The sequence below is a fragment of the Panicum virgatum genome, chromosome 8K (assembly GCF_016808335.1).
Source record: "Panicum virgatum strain AP13 chromosome 8K, P.virgatum_v5, whole genome shotgun sequence".
Lineage (NCBI taxonomy): Eukaryota > Viridiplantae > Streptophyta > Magnoliopsida > Poales > Poaceae > Panicum > Panicum virgatum.
Window position 1 is genome coordinate 52,912,516 of NC_053143.1, and position 16,248 is coordinate 52,928,763.

The 16,248-nt window shown below is 38.8% G+C and overlaps 1 protein-coding gene across 1 annotated transcript; it reads left to right on the forward strand.

The window, feature by feature from the left end:
* The first annotated feature begins 11,683 nt into the window (after window positions 1-11,683).
* On the forward strand, window positions 11,684-16,037 carry LOC120645956 (putative cysteine-rich receptor-like protein kinase 39). Its single transcript, XM_039922656.1, has 7 exons — window positions 11,684-11,802; window positions 12,833-12,927; window positions 14,762-14,862; window positions 15,042-15,099; window positions 15,325-15,565; window positions 15,663-15,807; window positions 15,975-16,037. The coding sequence occupies exons 1-7, from the start codon at window positions 11,684-11,686 to the stop codon at window positions 16,035-16,037; spliced, it is 822 nt and encodes a 273-aa protein (XP_039778590.1).
* The last annotated feature ends 211 nt before the right edge of the window (window positions 16,038-16,248 follow it).

A 16,248-nucleotide genomic window follows, 5' to 3' on the forward strand; every position in this document is an offset into this window, starting at 1 on the left:
ATAGTTTGCATACGAAGGTGGTTTGCATAGCATACGTTCCCATTTAAATATTGGGTCCAAATATATATAAATGTCCTTAGAACCATTTTAGTACCGGACCAAGACACTAGTCAGTACTATAAATGTCACCTTTTAGTATCGGTTGGTGTTTTGGTCTGGTACTGTAATGGCGTGACCATTTAGTACCGGTCAATAGCACACCCGGTACTAAAATGTGAAATTTAGTACCGGTCCGTGTCTTGGCCCGGTACTAAATAGTCCTTCACGAGTTACTTAAAAAGGAAAGCAGCTCCCGTTTAGTCACATGTGATGTGTACTAGATCATATGGTAAAGAAGCAACGCACAAGACTTGAGGTCATAGGTTCGAATCCTTGCAACCGCCATGCGCTATGCGTTAAAAATTTGCGCGACTTGTGGGCCTCCAAGGGGTTAGTTGTATTTTTTTTCATATTTTCTAAATTGTGCGTTTAGTACTGGTTGCTGCAACCAGTACTTAAATAGCACACCATTTAGTACCGACCAGACGGCACCGGCTGCTGTAGCCGCTACTAAGGCCTCATTTGGTTTTTTTAGTTTAAGTCATAAGTTCCGTCACATCGCATGTTTACACACTAATTAGGAGTACTAAACATAGACTTTTTACAAAACTAATTTCATAAGTCGTGACTTAATCACGAGATGAATTTATTAAGTCTAATTAGTCCATAATTTGATTACTAATTGTTACAGTAACCATCCGCTAATCGTAAATTAGTTATACTTAATATATTCGTCTAGAACTCTAATTGCAACTTATATAATTAGTTTTATATTAAGTTGGCATCTGAACATTCGAATTATTGGCATCCGAATATTTAATGTGACAGTAACTTAAAAAAACCAAACAAGGCCTAACTGATTCATACGGCCAGTACTAACGAGGATTTGTCTATGCTGTGTGTGCGGGAGTATTTGTTGACATATATACTAGAGTAAAAAAAATGGATTTGAATGTACCTGGTGCTGGATCGAGTGCAGAAGCTACGTAGATAGTAGCTCAATGCATGGTGAAGGATTTCAATCGATGCGCGCCACTGGAGACTGCAGTGTATAACTGGCTCTATTCAGGGGCGGAGGCAGACCCCGGGCCACCCGGGCCATGGCCCGGGGTTCGGCCCAAATTTTTCATGTATATTATCTATCTTTCCGTATATATTTTCATGTATCTTTTGAATTGTGAGTTTGTGGACGTCTATACTTAAAACTTGGCCCGGGGTTCGTCTCAATCCTGGTTCCGCCCCTGGCTCTATTTATAATAGATTCATTGAAACTGGATCGACCAATGTCTGAATGTCTGATACAGTTAACTAGTTCGTTCGTCTCGAGAAGAGACGGGCCTGTGATAACAACTGTAAGGAACGTGGCCCAAGAAGGGGGGTTGAATTGGGACTTTTTCAAATTTCTAACTAGTCCTTAACCTAAACTAGTATTGCCCAATCTATAAATTTGAAACCTAGTCACTAGAACATACTAGCACAAGGTCCTTAGGTAGGTAACCACACTATCATGATCATATTGCTTAAAGGATATCACACTAGCAAGAACAAAACCTAAGCAACCGATCACACTACCATGCAAGTTGTCCTAGTCAAACTACAAGCAATCAAAGATAAGAGTAACAACAAAAGGATTTAATTGCTTGAAATAAAAGTAAGAGACACGAGACAACCGGATTTTTTTCCCGTGGTATCGAGGAGTTGACGCTCCCCCCTAATCCACGTTGGAGCACCCACACAAGGGTATAGCTCCCTTGCTTCACCAAGGAGCAAGTGATCACTAAGAATGCTCTTTCTCCATCTCCGGAACGGCGAGCTTCACACCGTGTACAATCTTCTTGTCTTGGGGCTCCCACAAACACCAAGAGCTCACCAAGAACCTCCCGATCACCAAGACCGGCTAGGTACCGTCAAACACCAAGAGTAACAAGCTCCTAAGCCTTCACTTGACCTACACTCAGTTGGCCCTAGCTCAAGCACACTTGCTACACTTGGAAAGGATGGATTTTTCAAGGTTGGAGCACAAACAAAGTGTTAGATCTTCTCTTGTTTGCTCAAAGCACTTTCTCTTCTTCTCAAGGGTGGCCTCAAGTATTCAGGGTGTCAAAGGCAACTGAAATGAGCCATGGGGTGCCCTTATATAGAGTGGAAGAAGTTACATAGCCGTTGGATGTCCACTGCAGAAAAACCATGAGCACCGGAAGAACCGATGGGTGTCTGTTTTGAGGCGTCGGTTCAACCGGTCTCTCTGTGTCCAAATTATAGCCGTTAGAGTTCTGACACAGTGTCCAGGCTTGCTTTAATGCACCGGTGCATGCTCCGTAGGGACATCGGTTCAACCGGTGCTGAAGAGGTTCACTGATTAATTCAAACAAGCTCTCTGGAACATAGGACGTTCAATGCACCGGTGCTTTGATTCCGAAGCGTCGGTTCAACCGGTGCTGAAGAGAAGTTGAAGTCCACCAAAACATGCTCTCTGGAACAAAGAACTTCCATTGCACCGGTGCTTACTTTTCTGACCATCGGTTCAACCGGTGCTAGACTTGATTTGTGCCTTCATCCAGAGAAGATAGACCGATAGGGCATCGGTCCTTCCGCCAAGCATCGGATGCTCCGATGCTAGGGCACCGGTTCAACCGGTGCTGCTGTTTTTTCTGGTTTTCAGCTGGATTGACTTGGATTTCAAAGTAACTTCGATTGTTCTTTCTTCCAAGTGTTGTGTTAACTTCTACTGACCATCTTGAGCTGTTTTTGAGCGAGTGTGCAAGATTTCTAAGGCCAACTCAATTTTGATCAAGCTACTAACTCATGAACCCCTCTTAATAGTACGGTCAAGAACTAAAACTATAAACCCTATCTAAATCAAGTGTCCTTCATCTCCTTGTGACACTTGAGACTAGAAAGGTCCTTAATCTTTGAAATTGAGTTCTTGGCACGCATGATTGTTCCGAAATGAGGGGTCTCTTTTCATATTTCATATGAGACGAAATTAGACAATAATTTTTCCTTCAAAATACACGTTAGTCGCATATGGTTATCATTAATCACCGAAACTTACTATTTACATCTATCGGCCTAGATGCACTTCAATCTCCCCCTTTTTGGTGATTGATGACAACACAAAGTAGAGATACACAAGATATGAAATTGAGAGCGATAAACAAGCATGCATTACTTGAAACTAAAGCACATATAGGGACATGTCAACACAGAGCATACACAATATCCAAATAACATGTCCATGCACAAGGTCCATGAAGATCCAATCACGCCACAAACCACCAAGCTCCCCCTATCTCTATTCCCCCTATCTATCTCCCTTTTTGGCAACAAAGCACCAAAAAGAAAGGCGATCTAATCCTGAGCTGGAGAAGGCGGGGTCTTCCTGCTGGGTCCAGTGGAAAACTGAGCGGCGGAGTCGTCGGCATCGTCGTCCGTCCAGTCGTCGTCGACCGAAGAAGACTTCTGCTCGACCGGAGTCGTCGGAGCAGCAGAAGTAGCTGGAGTAGCGGTAGAAGCTGGCGCGGCGACGACCGTGGAGTCCGTCGGAGGAGCAGACGTGACGAGAGTCAGGTCTGGCTGAGTGGGGCGCGCGACGGACGGACGGAGCACCTCAGGCTGTGAAGGTGACTCGAACGTGAGTGAGTGAGCCGAGGGGTGCTGGAGCTGGTGTAGGATCTGCTGCTGTCTATGAAACTCTGCACGCTGCTCGGCAGTCCAAACACTAGGCTGAGGAGCAGGAACCGGAGCAGCAGTAGGAACAGGACTGGCAAACAACCCGGTCTGAAGAAGTGGTGACATCGGGAAAGATGACAAGGGTGTCTGCACAAATCCGCCAACAGGAGAAGCGGGAGCAGTAGGGTCGAACTGGAGCTGCTGGGGTGTAGGGAGCTGAGGCTCAGGCAGTCCAGTGTGACGATACAGCTGACCGAAGCATCCCGAGAAGAATGTGAACATCTGCTGCTGTATCTGGGACTGCTGCTGTAGCTGTAGCCTCATGGCCTCCTGCTGCTGCCGAATGCCCTCAAGAACAAGTGTCTGGGCCTCCTACTGACGAGCCTGCTCGGCCTGCATGCTCAGCTGAGCTGCAGCAAATCTGTCCTGCTAATCTGATAGCCGAGTAAGAATGGCAGCAAGTGCATCGGGCTGAGTGACCTGAGCAGTGGAGACTGGAGGAGCAGGGGCTCGTGCTGCACCGGAGGATCCTGCCTCATCGTCATTAGCACCTCGAGGAACAGTAACTGTGGGAATAAAAGAGGTACTTCCTATATATATGCTAATTAAGTTCTTGGTGGAGATAAATTTGCGTAGTTATGACATGCATCTCGATGTGCCTGTTGGCTATAATCTGCTCAAGAAACCGCATGATTTTGCACTACTGGAGTTCATAATTTGGAGGGCTAGCATTTTTCAAAATATATAGTAAAACCCAATTTCAAAAAAAAAAGCTTGAGCTCCAAACTTCATTTGGGCCATTGCCATCCCAGCCCATTGCACTCCATCCCAGTCCAACTCTGACTCTCATTGTGTATGCATGTACTGCAGTCTCCAGCCCAGCCCATTGCACTTCATCCCAGTCCAAAATTTTTATTATTTACTGCTCCAGAAAACAAGCCATTCTAAAATTTAAAATTTGAGAAATTTATCTTAAAAAATAAGTCATCTTATTGTATCTAAAAAGTGCCTGCACATACAAGAATCAATTAGTGCCAAAATATTGATAATAAATAGGGACAAACATGATCATTTTAACTTCTTGTTAATTTGTCCTATAACTTTTAAGATGACTTATTTTTTAGGACGGAGGGAGTATGTCATTTGTTTCATTTTATCTGTTGTGTCTATGTTGATCATGCAATGGTACTATATATGGTAGTAAAGGGGAAAACCAAAATTTACTTCGTTCCATTAGACAGGCATATGTGTCTTTTTCATGGCTACTTAACAATAACATAACACCTTATATAGACGGAATTGGCATTATATTGAGAGGATAAGATTTTGAAGCTGTGGCACTGAAGGAATTTTGGAAAAATCTATGGCCAAATTCCATGGCGTTGAATTGGATTAGCATACGAATAGAGGCATGCAGTAAAATCAGACTGCAAGGGGTTCGGGTCGACCCTCTTACAAAATTGCTCTGCTTCTTGAATCAATCTGAAGCGGGTCGATCTTGAATCAATCTGAAGCGGGTCGATTCCAAAACAGAGTGGAGCAGCAGGGTCGTGACCATGTTGACTCCTAGAGACCCCAGGGTCGACCCCTGTCACATCACCGCTGTACCTCGCGTGCCGACGTGCAAGTGTGCGAGTGTGCGACAGTTTTGCAGAGCAGCATGGTGCCGGGCGCTGGGCAGGTTTGGCCTGGGGAGCCCGTGCATTATTCTGTGACCCTGTTTAGTTCCTCAAAATTTTCTACAATACCTGTCACATCAAATCTTTTGACACATATATGGAGTATTAAATGGAGTTGAAAAAATAACTAATTACGCAGTCTAACTGATTATCACGAGATGAATCTTTTAAGGCTAATTAGTTCATGATTGGACATTATTTGTCAAGTAACAGCGAAATGTGCTATAGTACCAAAATTCAAATTTTTTCACCAACTAAACACATCCGAAGATGAGAACAAGGGGTGGGTCGACCCGTGATCCTGCTTTTGTTCAAACCGTGCAGCGGGCCGCGTGCAGGGCACTCTGATCCGCTCCGTTTGCAGGTGGACAGTAAAATACTACAACTGTGACTTAGAAGGTGATAACTAAAGCATAGTTCTTTTCAAAAAGGTAACTAAAGCATAGAAACCAAATATTCACAAAATGGTTAGTAGTAAACAACAGTCCGGGACCTTAGCTGCAATCTCTAACAGTTTGGACTAAACCACTTAGTATTTTTGAAATATCCTATGATACATTTGATCATGTGACAAATTGAAGTTTTGTGCTCCAATATGTTCTGAAAATATGAATCCCGTAATGAAATATGAAACTTGAAACAGAGGGCATCATGTTTCAATCTTTTACCATTAATTTTCCATTATAGAATTATTTTATCCATTATACCACAATAATGGTACTAACAGTTAACTTGCGCACAGGGCAGAAAAGTCATAAGCATACTGACAAAGCTCAAGGAGGTGATGCGCAAACAATCATATCATTTTGCTGAAAACAGTAATGAATTACACAAAATGTTGGAGAAGCTTACTGAAAGTCACAATGATCAAAATAAAAAATTGGAGAAGCTTACTGAAAGTCACAATGATCTATGTAAACTATTGGAGCTTCATATGAAGGGCACAAGTGGTGATGATTCTGCTGCTTTGAGGTGTTGTTTGCTACCGACGATTATATCATTTATTTTTATGGCAGTGCTAGGAGTGAATAAGTGAAGATATTATTAGAATTTGTTAATGTATACTACATACCATCCAGTGGCGGACCCAGTGGGTAGGCCATACAGGCCTAGGACTACCCAAAATTTGAGCAATTTTTTCTTTATTAGTTGATTTCCTTTACTACCCATAATTATTTGAAAATTCATGTAGTTATATTACCTAATTGTATACTGAATTGTACCATATTGTATTTTGAAGTTTTACCTAGGCATACTCTAGATTCAAATCCTGGGTCCGCCACTGATACCATCTATCTACTAGCTTCGCTCTGTTGCTTTATAAGTTACACAATTATTTTTTCGTTTGCAGGTCACAACAGAATCAAGTGCAACCACCAAGATATCGACTGGAATTCACATCTGGGGTGATTGACAAAATTGAAAAGGGCCAAAGCCTAGAAATAAGTGTAGCTCTAGTTGATTGTAATAATGGTCAAACTGTAGAAAATGGACCCCTTGCTTCTGCAACAGTTGAGTTGGTTGTTGTTAATGCTGACTTCAATCAACATGACAATCTATACAATTGGTCCAGAGAGGATTTCGTGAGCAACATAAAGAAAGCACGACAAGGAAATTCAGCAACAGGAGATGTGGACCAGTCAGTAAAATCAGTAGTGAGTAACAACCGAATTAACCTTATTCATGGGGTCAAATGTCACAGTGGTTCTACAATATTCAGTAACTCCAGTAACAAGAAGGTTAGGCTTGGGGTGATGGTAGTGTCACCAACGGAAGAACGAGTTCTAGAAGGATTGTCAAATCCTTTCTTTGTGCGGGGCCATGATAGGCCAAACAGACAATTTAAATTACGTGAAAGCAGGCCAACCAGACAAAGTAAGTACCTATTCTTCCTCAGGTTATGCTATACGTTCTCAGTTTCTCTATCTGAAACTTTTTTTTAACTTCTTTGTGGTCTTTTATTTATTGGTACCTTTTCAGTTTCACATTATTAGAATATATGAACTCCACACAGCTACTTGTCATCTAATTTTACAAATCTACTTTTCAGTTTTACATAAAAATATATTTTTATTCTCCACCAAATTCAGTTTCATGATAGTGAATCTAAAAAGTAACTATAATATTTTCTCATGACAAAATCAAATTTTAATATATTAGTTTAATCATAATGTTGTTCAATATCTGGAATGTTTGATGGGGCACATTCTATAGAATAAAATAAAATAGGAATGTACAAAAATTTGTCATTTTTGAAATGAAATCTCATTTGTTACGATGGAATATATGCCCCACCCTTCATGTGCTTTGATACATTACCAGACATTTTTATTATATGAACATTATTTTTTCAGTGAGCTAGCTGATTGTTTCATGCACTTAGCTTTGGGATCTATGTTACAATGATTGTAAAGTACCAGAGGGTACTTTTAGGTACTTTTCGCTTGAATTTTTCGTAGCCGTTGATCTATGGAAGGTATTTCAAAAAAAAAATCTAATTAGTAGAGTTAAGGGCATTGTGTCCCACTCTTTTTGGTACTTGGTCCCATATTTTTGTACCACAAGATACTTTAGTCTAGGTATTTTCAAGTACTTCCTGCCACTTGAGCACCGTACGATTCTATCAAATGGATGACTCTTATTTTTTAACCATTGTAAAAATTCTCTAGTTTGGTAAAATTTTTCTAGGATACAAGTTTCAGTTGCGTTTCTAACTAGTAACACTTTCATAGGTGTCTATGATGGTTATCAAGATCAAAATGGTTCGATGCCTAACATGCAGAACCAACAATGGACAGATATAACTCAAGGCAAGGGAATCAGTTAACACTTGAACCTCCTTTTGTTTCATCGCCTTGTCTTCCTTTTAAGAGAGTGCAAGGATATGTATCATGTACTCCTATGCTCTACATTAGCATACATATAAGTATGGATATATAAAAGTATACTTCAGAATCAGTGACCATTAATCCATTATATTAATGATGTGTACTGCTTGATACCCTAGGTGATCTGCATCGTCGCACCCTTAGCTGTCTGGCCATAAATGGGCCTTCTTTTGTATCCCCTGTTTTTTTAATGATATAAAGATCATGATGCTTATTACTCCTTATTTTTAGGACTGGTTGATATAATTGGAGGACAGCCACAGCCTCCATTTTTAGGAAACAGAGCTATACTACCAAGCGAAGCATGTACCAGTGTAAGTAATAGAAAAACTAAACCATGATTGACTTAGATATGTGGAGTGCACACAACTTAAGCATTAAGAAGGTGGATCCATGGCTTTATTTTACTTTCACTCCACAGTGCGTTGCACTAATTTATATTTGGCACCTGTTTTTTATTTTTGTCCAGCAAGAGCAACAGGGGCCATTACCTCAATATGAAGGTCTTCATAGGCCAGTCATGATCCAACATGCGAACAACCGTACCAGTATGGCACTTTCACTGAGTGATGATACTATTTCGATTCCTACAAGTGATAGGTTGAGTGAGTATCTATGTAAGTTATCTCCCTTATTTTCTATGATTTGAACAGATACAACTTGAAAAGTTTGGCCCTTCTATTTACCTGTTATATTTCTCAAACAGGTTGGAAAAAATATCATGATTGCTCTAATATGCTTTAATAAATTATGCGCTTATAGCCATGTCTGATAAACTATATATGCTGATTTTATGTTTTCTGATTTCTAATGTTCATTTTTCTCTTTATCGTACAACATGTTAGTGTTAAAATTATATTTTGTTAAATTAATAGTTAAATAAAAATTTAAATTCTCTGATTTCTACAGTTTAGACATACTAATAAAGACTTTGAGTAAAATGCCCATCCTCATGAATCATATTGATAGAAATATATGTAGATTATGACAACTTCTAAAGATATGCTCGGAAGACACCAATCAAGACATCCATTATTGCATATAATCTTTTCAAGGATAATTCACTATTACCATTGCCCATCGACACAAACACATGTTAGAGTGAAGATATAAGATCTAATGACCCTAGAGGATTGGCTTTAATTTACTTCCCTTTGTATTCCACCCACCAGTATAAACATCATCACAAATGTTTTAGAACCCCTTATCTTAGAAAGCTTCTAAATCTTCTAGGACCGTGTGTCAGTTGTAAGAAGGCACTATATAACATAGTAGGGATATAGAACTGGGGTGAGATAAATTTGACAGTTTATTGAATATAACTGAGGGCTAGGATTTCTTCAACACCCCTAGGCTATTTTATCCCTATCCCACCCTATCCATGACCAAATAAGAATAGAAGGTTAAAGAACTATATGTAATACTTTTTATCCTACAGTTCAAGATATTTGACTTTTCTCTATTATCTGAATCATCATCCATAAAACTAGCCAGTCTCAGTGCATAGTTTCATTACACTTTCAATCGTGTATAAATCTTTCTCATCCTCTTCTTTCGATTGAGTATCACTTTGAGATGTTTTCAATCTTGCATCCAAAAAGCATCATTACGTTCCTATGGATAATTGTTTGATACGCTTTACGATGTGTCTACATGATACTCACATTTGAAAACATGTCTAAATTTATATAAATTTGATACAAATTTACAATTATGTCAAAAAAATGTCTTTACATAGATATAGTTAAATGTCTGATATGCTTCATATATAATGTGTCTGTAGGTTAACGATGTTTAGAAGTGTGTCTAACTCCGTGTCATTTTGAGACGATTTCAAATAGCATGTTAAGAAATGTATTTACACGACTATTGACACTATAAGCGTGTTTAATATCGTGACAATATGACACATTTTTGAAAATAATTCATAAAACGTATTTACGAGCCGACGTAGAGACGCTTTGAACCAGCGTTACTACTACAACGTATCTAAGGGGGGTTTTCTAGTAGTGACTGAGCCGGATGAGTGTCATGGATAATGATCCTGCCATGTCAGCAAATTTACTGATGTGACAAAAAAATTAATGCCTATGAAACTCCTATAAAACTTTCATAGTGACTGGCCTAATAATCTTAGATGATTTGGTTACATATCTGCCTAGGATCACAGTGAAACCAGGCATGCATTAACTTGCATACTAGCTGTTAGCCCTCCTCACACACACACACATATACATAATAGCAAATAATATCACCGCACACATATAGAGATCAACCACCTCAAGTCATATGAACTTGCAAATATCATATCATAAGCAAATATATAGCCCACCTGCTTATGAGAAATATGAGTGTTTTTATGGTAACATTCAAGTTTGGAGAAATATCAGTCTCAGATCAACAGAAACACATAGATAGTTTATGCGTACATTTGTCTATTTTACCTCAATCAATGCATGTTAATAGTTCGCCTAGCTTTACTATTCTTTTGCATACATTTGTTTATTTTACCTTGTCCTGTCTATATAGGTTTATTTTACCTTGACCTTGTGCAATATTGTTTAGCTGTAGATGAACTGTTGGTGAGTGATCACTTTGTGGGCCTGAATGCTATGGACAACAACCTTTTGTGCAGTTCTGACAATGGTGGGTTCAGCTGGTTATTTATGAGGATTTTTACTTCATTTTGCAAAGATAACAAACATTGAAAATAGGAAACGGAATCACGTGCAACTTATAACCTGAGTGAATTATAACAAACTTGGAAAATTGGAGATGTAAACGCATTGTTCCAGTTTATATTTAGGTTGACTTTATAATCTATGTACAACTAAATAAAACAAGATACTGGGCCCCACGCACACCTGTGTGTGTTGAGGAACATGTACGCTGATTAATTTTATAGTCCAAATTAATATCACAGTTTATAAGCATTTGTTTATATAAATTAAAGGAATTGTAGGAGAAGTGCAGGTAAAGTCACGCTTTTAGCAAAGTGAATATGTTGTATTAAAAATGAAAACCTATATTTGCATGGGAAACTCCATCAGTTTATTTAATATTTTTGTTGACTTTTTTTGTGAGGTAGTAGCATGTGCTTTAACCACTTTTCTAATTTTTTCTTCTTACATTCCCTTAAGTGCCACAACTTTTACTTAATTAATTGAGCAATCTTTTTTACAAGGAACCTAATAGAGAAATCTTTATAGTATATAAAACAAATGATTTGTCTTATGGGGTTGTTTTGCAGGTATGGAATTTCATATGAATCAAACAACACTTCCGGTGCACCTCATATGGGATAGGCCTAATGTGGATTCGGTCAAGCATGGTTGGAATTATCTTGATCACCTCATGCCATTGTATAGTTGTCAGCAAAAAAATAATAAATGGGGTTTACCTACTATGAGCCTCATGTCAGAGCACTTTGGCTCACTGAGCATCATACCAAAGGAAGTCATGCAAACTTGTCTGAAAAGAGGGGTCCTCATTGAGCAACTTGAACCTGATGGTTCAGATAAAGGGTGAGTTACTCAATCTTGGCTCATTTTCACATATAGAGCATATTGTACTTCTGCATGCAACACGTTATTTGTTTTTTTAATGAACATCACTTGTAGTCATTGTAGAACTCTACCACTACGGGGAATACATGTGCATGAAGTAATGAATAGGACCAAGATCACACATATGGAATTGTTCATGCATATTGTATTAAGAAAAAGAGTGAGAAGAGTAGTATGACCGTGTGAGGATCAAGAGTATGCTGGCAGAGAAACCAATATAGTAGTGACGATAGAAGTAAAAGTGGTGAAACCAAGACTTGATTAATCCCATAATATAAAGGGGAGCAGTGAAGATACCAAACCATACCCTTCAGAAAAAAATACTGTTGTTGTGGCTGCATATTGACCTCATGTAGTTTACCATCATCAACAAGCACGTTCTTTTACATCAAGTCGAGAGATGAAACACTATCACAAATAGAGCCCAAATAATTATAGAAGAGTGGAAACAATGGTCATATATGCGCCATAGGAAATAAGGTCGTCATGACTATGCTCCTATTGGAAATCATGTGCCAAGATGAGCCTATAGCAGATAATGGAACTATATCAAAACAAGTTAACCTTATAAACTCACTTGCACATGATAGGACGAACACATGGTGGAAGAGGAACAAGACCCATGTGCCAATCCCCTCTATTATTGGTCTAGTGACAGTTGTGGACCATTATATTCCATTATCTCGCTCACTACCTCAGAGTCCTTTATTTAAAGACTGTTTTAGAGCAATTAGGTTCTGTCAAACTTCAGCCTTTTTCCATCAACATTGGATTGGTTACATAATAGCAAAAAAATAGACGTGCATTAGAACGCCTCATATCACGAGTCCTAAATTTCTTGTACAAGTGTTTTGGGCTCTTTATGACCACAGTTCTTTTTGTATCTTGATAATTGTAATTAATTAGCTGCACATTGCCAAATTACTTCATCTTGCCAACAGTTTCTAAGTTTTTAACATTTAAAAGTGCGATAAATGACAATTTTCAGGACCCAAGAAAGCGCATCTAATGACAATGACATTAAATCAGTAGAAGTTCGAGCGGAAATGGAGCCATTTACAGTGGAAGATCAACAACAGGATGGTAATTACTTTGATGATGCTAGTGAATGATATATATGGAAAGTAAAAAAAAAGAAAAGGACCATTTCGGACCCTTAAATTATTACAAGAGTTTATTTTGTCTATCAATCCCAAATACCAGACAATTTTGGACTTTAATTATTCAAAATAAATCAGCTATTTTTGACACCTTATGCTATCTTGAAGGTATTTTTTTGCTAACTTGGTCATGATTTCACTATGTCAATAGCAAGTCTCAATACCATGTAGGATTGGACTGATATGCATTTTAAAAACTCGTCCTACATGGTGAAACCATTGCTAGTAAGCAAGGAACAACTTCAAAACAATTGAACGGCAAAAGACACCCTATTTGAAGAGTTGGAGGCCCAAAGTTTTCTGGTATTTGAGTTTGGGGGCCAAAAGATCGGACTCTCATGAGAGTTCAAGGCCAAAATAAAATGGAATTCTTCCCAAGATGAAATCATATAATATTTATTATTTCTGTAAAACTGTTAAGCCTGCAAATTAATTTGATTCCCATTGACAGTGAGAATTGAAATAATTATTTCATGCGTATGTTTTAATTCAATCTCATATGTACATACAATTTCTAGCATCAATGTATGATTGTAAATAAGTTATTTGTAGGCAATGGGAACATTGTAGTGTCGCCAACTTGGAAGCATTGGTTTAGGAGGCTTGTTCAATGGCGTCACAGGGATCCATCAACATCTCAATTCATCCGTCAACTCATTGGACATGCACAATTAGGTTTCTTCTACATCCATCACTGGGTTTCAATCTTATTTTCTTTACACTTTGAGTTTCCTTTCTGTGAATGGGATCTTTCATGAAACATGGTTCAAAGATTATCCATTGCCAAAAGGGAGACAATATGTTAACCGAGTGCTATAAATGAACATAACCCAAAGTAAAAGAAGCTTAGAATTATTGTAACACTAGATACAAAGAACAAAAAATGCACTACTACAAAAACGATTTGTAGGGGCGCCCCATTTTTTTCTAGGGGCGTCCCAGATAACCCACTCCTACAAATGAATCGGGTACTATAACCATTCATTCGCCTCTGAAAATGCATTTTTAGAGGCGAGTGAAGGCGTCACCCGCCCTTAAAAATGGCTACCATTTTTAGGGGTGGGTAACACCATCACCCATTTTCATGAGCTGGTGACGCCATCCCCACCCTTGAAAATTGCCAGTATTTGTAGGGGAAGGTGTTGGCGTCACTTGCCCCTCAAAATGATTTTCAGGGGCGGGTCCGGTGATGGCTTGACCTGCCCCTACAAATGATCTCACACAAAAGAAAAATTCATAACTTTTTCAGATGATCTCAGATGAAATTAAACTTTATACCAAAATTATAGAGGTTGACGAGATCTAAACTTTGTAGTTGATAACTTCTTCATTTAAGGTCATGTAGTGGTCCAAAGAAGTATTATAAGTTCTCTAATTTTGAAATCTTAAAGTTTTGTTTTTTTTAAATAACGTCGGATGTAGAGTAGTTCCATATGAAAATTATAGTGGTAAGATCTAAAATTTTATACTTTATATATTATTCATTTAAGACTATTTAGGATCACAAGATCATTTACTAATTGTTCCCTACACATGGCTATGACTATATAGTATCTCAAGCAACTCAAGTCATACTTTGAGGTTTCTACAATCTTAACCTTTATATACAATAAAATATATTTGTCATACTTTTTCTGTATCTATATAGTTCATAATAATCATGCTGTAGAAGTTTCACTTTTTTTATTTTTTGTAGTGATACAATAAAAATCTTTTTCATAGTAGTGATGGTTTTCTATTTCCATGCTCTGTCCCAGGAGGTTTTACAATTTTCAAGTTCTCCCAGTTAGCTGCATCTACGAATAATTTTTCATATCAGAATAAGATTGGAGAAGGTAGTTTTGGTCCAGTTTACAAGGTACTTTACTTGATTCTTCTTCTTATAAAATGGGTTTGTTCTATACTCGCGTTGAATGAAGAGTTTCCTCGCCTCCCATTTTAGTTTAACAAATGTTCTCAGTGCATGGTGGTCATGGTAGAGTTTACCAGGTGGTCATGGGATTGATCGCACTTAGACTTGTTTTTCCTTATTTTCAGGGTGTATTGGCAAATGGGGTTCATGTTGCAATAAAGAAACGACGTGTATTTCCTGAAAGTATACAAAGTGATGTCCAATTTGAAAATGAGCTTCAAATTATCCCAAAACTTCAGCATGCAAATGTCATCAAACTTCTGGGATGTTGCACTGAAGGCAACGAAAGGATTTTAGTATATGAATATATGCCAAAAAGTTGAGACAAAATAATTCAAGGTACGTCACCGAAACTATTTGCAGTTCATTCTTAATTAATTGCCTTTCCAAGTGCTGTCATTATTGCAGGGCTGAAAGCTGGTGTTTTCCTCTCCTGGCCTTTACGTTGTCGGATAATTGAAGGTATTGCCCAAGGAGCTGCTTATCTGCACCATCACTCCCGACTAGGCAGCTTGGTTCATGGGGACCTAAAACCAGGCAATATTCTGTTGGATTGTGACATGAATCCTAGGATTAGTGATTTTGGCCTGGTTGAAGTCTTAGAATCAGAAGAAGACGAGAAAGAGATAGATGCCATATCAGGGACTCCGTAAGAGTACATACATCTCCTTGTAGTAATCCATCATGACATTATTACGACCTTGTTCATAAATGTTGTGAACCATTTTTGTTGTGCACTGTTGCAGGGGTTACATTGATCCTTTATTAGTCGAGATACAAAGGATCTCAACCAAATCTGACGTGTATGGCTTCGGTGCCACTTCTCTTGTGATTATGACTGCACATGATCCTCTTATGGAATTCGACACAGGAAGAAGTTTGGTTGGGCATGTAAGTACACATATTTGAAACCCATCTTGGTACATGTAATCAATACTCAATAGTACCAGTCAACACCTGTTCATATACATTCTTTATTTGTGCCCGGTAATTTTATCAGTACTACTATATATACTGCTCGGTTTTCCTTTTTAATTGAGGTGAGCGCTTTCTCGCAGGCTTGGGAATTATGGTCGTCGGGAAGAGCAATGGAGCTGATAGACGAAGAGCAATGGAGCTGATAGACGCATCACTACGCAACGATCCTCAAATAAACGAGATACTGCGATGCATGCATATAGCACTGCTGTGTGTTCAACCGGATTGGGCAGACAGGCCGACCATGTCGGAAATGCCAGAGTATCATCTTGCCTGACGTCCCTACTAGGCTAGCCAGTGAAACAGAAGGCGCAGTCCATGGCTATAGGGGGGGGGGGGGGGGGGGGGGGGAGG